The sequence below is a fragment of the Elephas maximus genome, chromosome 10, assembly GCF_024166365.1.
Source record: "Elephas maximus indicus isolate mEleMax1 chromosome 10, mEleMax1 primary haplotype, whole genome shotgun sequence".
Taxonomy (NCBI): Eukaryota; Metazoa; Chordata; class Mammalia; order Proboscidea; family Elephantidae; genus Elephas; species Elephas maximus.
This window is the reverse complement of record NC_064828.1, coordinates 30,619,329-30,630,231: the sequence shown is the minus strand read 5'-3', so window position 1 is coordinate 30,630,231 and position 10,903 is coordinate 30,619,329. Positions and strand designations below refer to the sequence as shown.

General features: G+C 46.0%; 1 protein-coding gene across 1 annotated transcript; it reads right to left on the bottom strand.

Moving 5' to 3' along the window:
* Positions 1 to 373: 373 nt before the first annotated feature.
* On the bottom strand, positions 374 to 7,518 carry PNP (purine nucleoside phosphorylase). Its single transcript, XM_049899155.1, has 6 exons — positions 7,446 to 7,518; positions 4,595 to 4,764; positions 2,294 to 2,397; positions 1,906 to 2,081; positions 1,598 to 1,788; positions 374 to 1,118 (listed from the first exon to the last, which is right to left on the bottom strand). The coding sequence occupies exons 1-6, from the start codon at positions 7,454 to 7,456 to the stop codon at positions 901 to 903; spliced, it is 870 nt and encodes a 289-aa protein (XP_049755112.1). The 5' UTR covers positions 7,457 to 7,518; the 3' UTR covers positions 374 to 900.
* Positions 7,519 to 10,903: the final 3,385 nt, after the last annotated feature.

Below are 10,903 nucleotides of genomic sequence, written 5' to 3'. Positions count from 1 at the left end.
GCAGAGAAAGGGGGACTCACCAATGCACTGTCGAAAAGGAGTAGAGTATGGTTGCCACCAACTATGGCAGAAATCAGAGAAGGAAAGCAAGAGAAGTGGGATTAGGGCCTCAACAAGGAAGTGTCAACTAAGGAGCAGAAGCTGAGATCAGTGAACTAACTCATGAGAGGAGACAGGGAGTAAAACAATCAGAAGGCAAGAGACAGTGGTAAGACTGTGGTGAGGGAAGTGGCAACACCATGTGCCAGAAGTTAGCCCTTTCTTCCTTCTCATCATCTCTTTCAGTATCTTTCCCTAAGTTTTCATCATTTTGCCCTTCCTTATTTTACATACCACATTCATCCAGGACCTTAGCTACTTGTCTGAGAAGCAGACTAAGTCACATGACTTCCCTGCTAGTCTCGGCCTATGTCCCCAGCCTCACCAAGTTGTACGAAAAATGAAGAAATGATGCATCTTTCTCTTTATTCTCAAAACACAATAATGTTAAAAATTGAAAGAGGTATTGGGCTGGTCCTTGTGTGGTCTCCAGTGTTACGGGGTGGCAGAACTCAGGCCCCTGGGAATGTGAGAGCATTGTCTCAAAAAGTTAGCAGCTACTGTGCCAAGTTCGAAGACTCAAGTCAAATCCTGGGCATATCCATGGATGAGTAGTAAGTAGGGCAGGGGCTCCAGTCTGGGGAAGAACAGGGATGGAAACTGCTTTCAGAAAACAACTGAGCAAAAGAGGACTTGGCACCAGAAAGGTCTGGTGGGAAATGTGGGGAAAGTAAAGGACAGGAATCTTCCTCTCCTTTCTGCTACCACCTAAGGGCAAGACAAGAGACCCCAACAAAGGGCCAAAGTAGGTAGCAGCTTCTTGGATCCCGTAAGGCAGAAGCCAGACCAATCTGAGGCTAATCAACTGGCATTGCAAAGGGGTGGAATGCAAGACACAAGAATGGAGATGAACTGTTCCAATTTCTGTGCAGCTTGTTTTCCAGCCTCTAGTACTTCCTCGTGATTGGCCTTTTCCAGGCTCTCATAATTCATGATGACCTTGTTAGTGATGAGGGAGAAGCCAAAGACTCGAAGTCCACAATGCCGTGCAACTATAACTTCTGGTACTGTGCTCATGCCTGGTGGGCAGAAAGATGAAAACCAATTGTTAGGATCCTCAAATAACTCTTTTCCTCACCCTTTAGCCTCACTTTCATTGTTGTTGTTATTTGTTGTTAGGTACTGACTAGTCTGTTCCAGCTCATAGCAACCCTACGTACAGCAGATGGACTGACACAGTGGCTGCAACAATGGGCTCAAACACAGCAAGGATTGTGAGGATGGTACAGGACTGAGCAGTGTTTTGTTCTGTTGTATATAGGGTCGCTGAGTCAGAACTGACTAGAGGGCACCTAACAACATTATCTGCAGTTGTTAAAGCCATTGGTGTTTAGTGTTCACTACTTCAGTATCTTCCTAGAAGTTGGGTCAGTTCAATCTCTTTTAAATCAGATTATCTCTTGTTCTACCCTCTAGGCCTGTAATCTCCTACTCCTCCCAATCCTTGTTTTACCAGCTCCCTCCCTGGCCAAGCCTCCAGCCAAGTTTCGCTTCTCACCAACAGCATCTGCCCCCAGCTTCTGCAGCAGACAAGACTCTGCCACGGTCTCAAAGTTGGGGCCCGCCAACATCACATAGGTCCCTTCTTGTAGTTCTCGCTGTTCCCCCATTTGTTTCCAGGTAACGTGAGCCATCTGCCTCAGATGCCGATCATAAGCATCAGACATGGGGGGGAAACGAACTCCAAACCTAGGGCACAGGTTAGAAGATCACCTCAGATTAAGAGAATACAATGAGCTCTCCCTGAACTCTTAAATAAAACCTTCAGCCCCACCCATCTATAAACAAAGGAGCCATATAACGTACCTTTCCTCATTGGGGCCTCTGAGAGGATTCTGACCAGAGAAACCAGGCATGTTGATATGGTCACGGATCAGCATGATATCTCCAACCTCATACTTGGGGTTCAGCCCTCCAGCTGCATTGGTGACCACTAGGGTATCCACACCCAGAAGGCGGAAAACTCTAACTGGGAATGCCACCTTCAAAGTAAAAGATTAGAAAAGGCTCGAAATCTCACCAATCCAGCCACACGGATACATATGATACCTATCGTGAAAAAGGAAGGAGCGGACCAAAAATCTACCTAGCCCAGATATTTAGGTAATAAAATAGGAGTTAAGAAATGCTCCGTCTTGTGATAAGTCATTTTCTCCCCCTTCTCCCAGATCCAACCAGGCTTATGCCCATTTACCTTCCAGAGCGGGTAGCCTTCATACAAGTGGAATCTGCCCTGCATCACCACACAGGCTCTGCCATTCAGGAACCCAAACACTAGCCGACCAGCATGTCCTGGAACTATATACAAAACAGAAAGGGAAATGAATGGGATGGTGCTTTCATGCAAAACATATCCATTGAGTACTTACGATGGTTCACTCAATGTGTTCAACATGTGAGGGTATGAAGACGTAAAAAAAGACATCTGCTTTCAGAAAGTTCAAGTCTGATGGGGAAGGTAAGACATGAATCATAATCATAAAAACAACTACGTAAGCACAAACAGGAATTAGAGCTATGGGTGAAAGAATGTTCTTCTGTGGGAACACAGAAGATCAAAGTAAGGAAGAAAATGTTTTTAAAAGAAATTTCAGAAGAATGAGAAAGCTGTGCTGCAAGAGAATGTAAAATGATTAAAAAGAAGTGAGGGTAATGATGAAGTAAATGCAGTAATTATAGAAATTTTTTCCAAAAACTTCAAAATCCTCAAAATACGATACTCTTAGGGAATGAATGGTCGGAGAGGGAGTGGAGAGATACAGAAGCTTATTAAAAAAAAAAAAAGTAACACAGCAAAGGAGACACTGACACAGCTAGGAAAACCCAAGTGGAACAGAAAAAAAAAAAAAAAAGATTGATTAAAAAAAAAAAAATTAGTCCACTTATCACTGAGTGCAGTACTGGTCTCACCGCGGGTAGAAGTGCCAGATGGAGTCAATGTCACTGTTATCTCTCCTAGAAAACTATGTTCTCCCTCACTGTCTCATTTTTAACATTTCCCTCCCCAGTCTCCACTGCCACCTCCCTGCTGCTCTCCCAGTCTTGTTCCAAAGGGTTTGTACAATTTTTTGTAAAAGTCTCAACTTGCCAGGGAAAAGAGGAAGATACAAATGAGAAAAATTAATATACAAACCAGGGGCAGTTACATGATAAATTAATAAGTAAACCAAATTAACTACCCTTGTCCTTTGCCCCTATTTTACCTGGCCCTTTTCTAAGTCTTAGCCTCAGAGCTTTCTAGATGCTACTAGAATGCTGCTAGAATATTAATGCTATTCCCAAGAAATATAACGACACATTGCATTGGGCAAATCCTCTTTAAAGTGTTGAAAAGCAAAGATGTCACTTTAAGGACTAAGGTGCGCCTGACTGACCCATGGTATTTTCAATCACTTCATATGCGTGTGAAAGCTGGACAATGAATAAAGAAGACTGAAGAAGAATTGATGCCTTTGAATTATGGTGTTGGCAAAGAATATTGAATATACCATGGACTGCCAGAAGAATGAAGAAGTCTATTCTAGAAGAAGTACAGCCAGGGTGCTCCTTGGAAGCAAGGATGGTGAGACTTCGTCTCATGTATTTGGGCATGCTATCAGGAGGGACCAGTCTCTAGGGAAGGACATCATGCTTGGTAAAGTATAGGGTCAGGGAAAAAAAGGAAGACCCTCAACAAGATGGATTGACACAATGGCTGCAACAGTTAGGTCAAACATAGCAAGGATTGTGAGCGTGGTACAGGATCGGGCAGTATTTTGTTCTGTTGTACATACAGTCACTATAATTTGGAACTAACTAGACAGCACCTAACGACAACAATATTCTCGGATGCTGTATTAGAAATATTCTCCTTACCAGAGCCCTACGGTGCATAGGGGACAAGCTGCCCCTTTCCCCTTCCAAAGGGTCAGTATGAATCAGGTCTCCTGTATTCATGTATTATTTGTTTGTCTGCAAGAACAAGGCAGTCTGTATGTTCATTTGTTGCTGGGTATCAGAGCCTTGTACTAGGACTGGAGCTACAGCTGCAGGCATGAAGGATGCCAGGAAGACATCATACAGAGGAGCCCTGACTGTGTCCTGGGAGTTTTCAGATACTGCTTTTACCATCCGCTGTAGTCTGGAGGAAATGAGAAGGGAGTGTACGTGGTGATGATGGTATACGGGAGGGGAAGGGTGTTACTGTAGAGCTTTAAGGAGCTGAGTCATATTAAACAAATAAAAAATTAGCATAGGAAAAATGTCATCATGTAGTCCCTCTGATATAAGTATGCTCAGCCTATTACGGAATCTCTGCTAGGGTAATTTCCTTTCAATGTCATTATGACTCATGTGGGCTTTTTTCCTCTGTGACAACATTTACTTTTGGTTAAATGCTGATGAGTATAATCAGATACTGCATAAGTCCAGACTTAGAAGCACTGGCCTTCAGATTGGGTTCCACAAAATCCCATCAATACTCCTCAGTCCCATCCTCCTATCCCATTGCCAGTACCTGTACTTCGGGGAAAGTTGGGTATCTCACTATAGTCAAAGATCTGGGCCTGAGTTACTTTCTCAGCCAGACCTCCTAACCCAGAACCACAGATCACTGCCACTTGAGGTCGGTGCTTGGTGTGGGACAGAAGCCATTCTGCTGTGTTCTGGTAATCTTCATATGTGAATCTAGGAAAAAAGGAAAATCAAAGTGAGTTCCACTCCTGTTCCAAGGGCATCACAGAGCAATGCCTGATGGCTGTCAATGCAGAAAGGATGACAGGTATAGGAGGGAGCAGGGGACAGGGAAGTTGGCCAAATGGTTGCTGCAGAGAGGAGGCTCCTGTCCCTCACTAGAGGTCATACTATGCTCCCCCCACCACCCACCTCTCAGAATCAGGCCCAAGTCTGACATAAAACCAACTCCATTCCAGAACCTGGCAAAAGTTAACGAAGTCTGTTTCTACTAATAGTCCAAACTCCAGTGTTGCTACAACTGGCAGGTTTAATATCTCACCTTATGAGAAGGAGGGGATAGGAAAGGAAAGACCATGGTGTCTACAGAGAGGTCCGGTGAAAGTGAAGTGAAGGGGCTGGGCCTGAAGAGAAAGGAAAGGGAGGGCACTCAAGATGGGATTAAGATCCTCCTTAGAGCAGAGACAAACCCAGTACAATCCTCTTTAGTATCCTCCCTATCCCCCTCCCTACTCAAGATGTTATTAAGACTAACTATGAGTGCAGGGGCAAACTCAGTCCCCTTTTGAACGCTCACCCTCTAGTTCCTCCCTCAGCCAAATACTAAGGAAATACTAGTGGAAGTCTATGTGCCACCCCTAGTTCCCCTGGATCCTTATTTCTCGGATCCCCAGGCCCACAGACCTCTGCCACATGGAATTGCAAGGGGTAACTCAAGACCAGAGATGAGATAAGCTATTGTGCAAAAAGACAGACACAGTTCATAACACTGGTTGTCAAAGGCTGGAGCAGGGCTGGTCGCACACGTTTCTCAGTAGAAAACTATTAAAAACACAGATTCTAGGGCCCACTCCTACAGTTTCATAATTCTGGAGAGGCCCTAAAAGAATCTGTATTTTTTATAAAAGTGCCTTAGGTAATTCTGGCTAAAAATCAGGTTTAGGAACCTCTGGTCCAAAGTGGAGCAAAACTCAAGCTGGATTCTAGTTCCAATTTTGTCTTTTTAAGCAAGTAACATGTGCCTCAAATTCTTTCCTTGGATATAAAGCAAGAACCCAAACCTCTGGCCATCGAGTAGATTCTAACTCCTAGTAACCCTGTAGGACAGAATAGAACTGCCCCATAAGGTTTCCAAGGCTATAAATTTTTATGGAAGCAGGCTGTCACATCTTTCTCCCACAGTACAGCTGGTGAGTTAGAACCACCTACCATTCGGTTAACCGAGTGCTTAACCACTGAGCCACCAGGGCTCCTTGACTGGTATAAAGCAAAAGGATATAATTGGTCCCACCTATTTTTTTTTTTTTTATCTTAGAGGCTTAGCTTGAAAATGACTTGCTAACAAAAAATTTGCTAACAAGCTACAAAGACCTATGGCTCTGTCATACAAGCCCTTGAACCTTTCTTCTGCTTTTCCGCCTACAGGTAGTTTTCTCCCGGCCAATCTTCACCCTCCCTGCCCACTTCCATCTTCGATTCACCAAGGCTTTTTATCCTTCAGGGAGCTCAAAAGACCGGTAGAACTAAGGGTACACACTTACCCAGAACGTCTACACTAGCAGAACCCAGAACTTTCCTCACATGTCCAAGTTCAATTCTTTCCCACATTTTTGGTCTTCGGAAGACCAAATATTAGAGGGGAAAAAAGAAGGTGGAACTGGGGTGTGACAGGACTGAACACAACCAAGTCTTCAGAGGAAATGTTTTTTTTTCAAAAGCAGAGCCGGGGAAACCAGCTATGACTCTACAGTACACCAGACTACCTTCAGGGAAGTAGATGGGTAATCAGGCAGGGGGCAGGGCAATAGAGCTGGAGCTACCCAAGCAGAAGAGAAGCAAGAAAGCCTTAAGGTAGGGCCATCCCGCGGGAACACCGTAAAATAGCATCCCCAAGTGGTGCTGATAAAATGAAAGAAGTGTGACGCTGTGGCCACCTGGGAGATCGAACCACACAGTTCATAGAACTTCCTAGGCATCCAAAAGCCACTGGGATCTATAGTGCTGGTGAACTTGGACTGGGAATTCCAGGACCAAAGCAGACAAAAGGGTTTTCTAAGGTGTGGGGTGAGGTAAGAGGGCGGGATCTGTTGCTCAGTTCAGTGAATAAGGATTTCCTTCCGTCCGTGGAGACCCCATCCCCAACCCGGATTAATCGAACCCCCAATTTGGAGGCGGGTGCTGGCGAGGAAGGTGGCCAGTCTCTCCTCTGAAGGGGAAACTCCCGATTTGAGCACCAAAAGCGCGTCGCGGCTTTACCTAGACCCGAGAATGGAATCTGTGATGGGGTGGGCAGATCTCTTTGCTGCGTGTGGAGTAGAGGGCGAGGGAGTATGTCTCCCTTTCCACTTACGCACGCTCCTAGCACCCAGACACACGCACCGGTTCCTTTTAGGAGTAGACGACACTGCACTAACCTGTCCCCTTCCTGCTCCGGTGGCGCCACCCCTGCTCGATTCCCGCGCGCGCCCCTGCCCGAGCCGGCTGCCCCCCTGCTCTGTCGCCTTGCCTCTGGCACCGGGCTCCGTGTCGGGCCTCTCCGCATCTCCAAGGCACTCGCTCCCTCTCCTGGCCCCTTGGGGCCCAGAGTGCAGGGTCCCCAGGTCTCGGTGACAGCCATTTCCCCTCCCCAGGGGCCTCCGGGGTCCCATGCGCCTGGTGCCCTATGCCCAACTCACTGGTTCTCCATGGTCCCGCCGGCGCCCTCGTGATGAGCCTGCCTTTCTCCACTCTGATCCGCTGCGCTCCGAGTCTGGTAGACAGTAAGCACACTGTTCACCCGGTGCTGGCTTATATCCCCAGTCCGGGAGTCCCCAGCCAATGGCAGCCGAGCTCGCGGGCCGGCCCCGTCTCCATGGTGACACGCCCAGATTCAATTGCCGGTGGCTAGGCTGCAAACCTCATCTAAATTCCTCCTCCCACCTCTGGAGGTTTTCCCACTAAGGGCACCCAGCGTTGCAGCTTTGCACCAATTCCTGCCCAGAGGGCTGGCGTTTTCAGCAGGAGGCCTTTGTGGGCAGTGATCTGGAAGCCAGGAGAAGAGCCCGCACTGTCTATCTGCAACCACATTCTGAGTTTTGTCTACACCAAGCAGTGAGAAATTTGAAAAGAAAAACATCAAATCTTAGATGGCACAAGCTCAGAATAAAATTCTGTGAGCCTGTGGCCGCGGTGCTTCCAGCATCAGGAAAGCAGGGTCGACCCTGGCAATAGTGCGGACTTGAAGATGACAAGGTTTGAGAGAACACATCAGGAGCCCAAAGCAAGGCCTAGATAGGGAGAAGAAAAAGTTTCAGGAGCCAGAATTCCTGGGCCCTAGATAGGGTGGGCTGGGTAGATAGGGTGGGTAGGGGCAAATAATCCCATGATTTATGTAATACTGGATCTAAGCAGAAGCCCTGGTGGCGCAATGGTTAAGAGCTTGGCGCTGAGCTGACCAAAAGGTGGGCAGTTCAAATCCATAGCCTCCTTTGAAACCCGGTGGGGCAGAGTCGGAATTGACTGGACAGCAACAGGTTTGGTTTGGATCTAAGCAACCCATAGAACTAGAGAAAAAAAAAAAAAAAAACGAAACCCAGTGCGGCAGAGTCGATTACGACTCTCATAACGACCCTATAGGACAGAGTAGAACTGCCCCATAGAGTTTCCAGGGAGCGCCTGGCGGATTTGAATTGCCGACCCTTTGGTTAGCAGCTGTAGCATTTAACCACTATGCCACCACAGTTTCCAGAACTAGAGAAGGACTCCTCAAAAGGTGAAAATTTCTGTAACAAAATCACACAATATACTGTCTTTGTAAGAATTCAGCTATTTTTCTCTATTCATTTTACAAGCTTAATCCCACATGTGGTGTGATGGATTGCTTTTATGTGGCCTTTCTCACCATGGTCTTGCAATTCCCACCCAACTAATTGGATGGGACTATACAAATAAGGTAATCGTGGTGCACCAAGGGGATTGAATAGCTTGCTAATAATGCAAATAAAGTCAGGGCACCAGTGTAGGGGTGGGACCATGCAAATAAGGTCCTAAGGAAGGAATTGGTCAGTTTTCCCATCCTGCTAGGCTTAAAATGAGCCATGCCAGAGGCTGAAAGGAAGAAGAGCCAAGAGCAGAGCATATCCTTTGGACCTGGGATCCCTAGGAGACAAAGAGCTGTAACACCAAAGAAAGTGAGAAGCAGCAGCAAAACCAGGAGACCAGCAGGAGATTCCCAGCCCACGGAGCAAGAAAACTGAGTGCCTTCAGGCAGGAGTCTTGCTGGTGGAGTAGAGTGCCTCTGGGCACTTATTGGCAGAGCCGAAAAGGGCTTTGTAATGCTTGCTGGAGCAGGACAGAGGCCAAGGGGCCAGAGAGGCCAAGGGGCCACTGAGAAGAAGCTGTCCTGATGGAAGAACTGTATCCTGAGCGTTCCTGAACCTAAATTGTAACCTGCTGCTTCCCTAATAAACCCCATAACTGTGAGTATGGTCTGTGAGTTCTGTGTGGACATTGCAAGGAATTATCAAGCTCTGCAAAGGAATAGAGAGTGTTGTGGGAGGGACAGTTGCTATCAGAATTGGTAAAGATGGCAGAGAGAGGAGGCATGTCTGACCTTCGCCTCACAGAAATCAGCCTTGGGCTGTTGATCTTGATTCTCTTTCCTCCTTGTGAAGTTAGAGGAGGTCAGACACCACCCCCGGGGCCATTTTTACACTACATCAAATCACAAACCAATGGCCATTGCTTAGCTATTGGAACCCACCCCCGCCCCTATCTCCTGAACTCTAATCTTTCCTGCTTGCTATTATACCCACCACATGGTCCAAATCACTGTTTTCCAACCCTGTTTCTGTCTCATTCATTTAACAAATGTTTATTGAGCACCAACAATGTTCTTGTGCTAGGAACACAAGAATGATCGTAATAGCTATTACTGTTGCAAGGATTATATAAACTACCTATTAAGAGTTTTGGAAACCCTGGTGGCATAATGGTTAATAGTTTGGCTGCTAACCAAGAGGTCAGCAGTTCGAATCTACCAGGCGCTCCTTGGAAACCCTATAGGGCAGCTCCGCCCTGTCCTATATAGGGTCACTATAAGTTTGAATTGACTCAATAGCAGTGGGTTTGAGCTTTTTTGTTATTAAGTGTTTAGATACACACTAGGATTATAGTAAGCACACATGAAATGTTGGCTATTATTATAGTTCCCCATTGTCTCTTTTTCTTCATCTTTTCTAGACCTATTTAACCATGAATTGGATCTGAAGAAAATCTGAGGTATATTCAGACCATTGACACTGATTCTAATCTTCCACTGTCTAAAAGAGTAGCCACTAACTGCATATGGCTATCTAAACTTAAAATTAACCAAAATTCAATAAAAAGTTAGATCCTCAGTCATACTAGCCACATTTCAAGCTCTCAACAGCCACATATGCCCAGTGGCTACCATATTTCATAGCGCAGAAACATTTCCACCATCGTAGAAAGTTGTATTGCACCAGTTGCTGTCAAGTCAGTTCCGACTCAAGTCAACTCCAGGTGTGTCAGAGTAGAACTGTGCTTCATAGGTTTTCAATGGCTCTTTTTTCAAAAGCAGATCACCAGGCCTTTCTTCCCAGGAGCCTCTGGATGGACTCAAACTTCCAGCCTTCCAGTTAGCCATTGAGTACGTTAACTGTTGCACCACCCAGAGGCTCCTGCATTGCACAGCACTGCTGTAATCTTTTCTAGTCAGTGCTGCAAGTATATCCACATAAAAGAAGCTGGGACTGTGTTTTACTCTTTATTTTTAGGTTAAGTTCATCATTGGACCCAAGAACTAAATAATCACCTACCTTATCTTGATTATAGCTCCTTACTACCTTATCATCCTTTCTTCTAACTTCTGAGGAATTCCTATGTCCAGGCACACACCCATTCTCCATCCTCAAGGGCAAGAAAACTCCAAAGCAGGAAAGGCTGGAACAGGTTCTAAGTCTCTTAGTATTTATTGTCACGTGGAGCTGGGAGGATGTCCCCAGAGAGTGATTTCCAGTGTTAACATTTAGAGAAGCAGGCTGGCCTGTCAGGGTTTTTCAGGAAAAGAGCCTATTCTATTCCAGCTCTCAACCGAGATCTCAGTCTCTCTAGACCACAAGATAGATGTTCT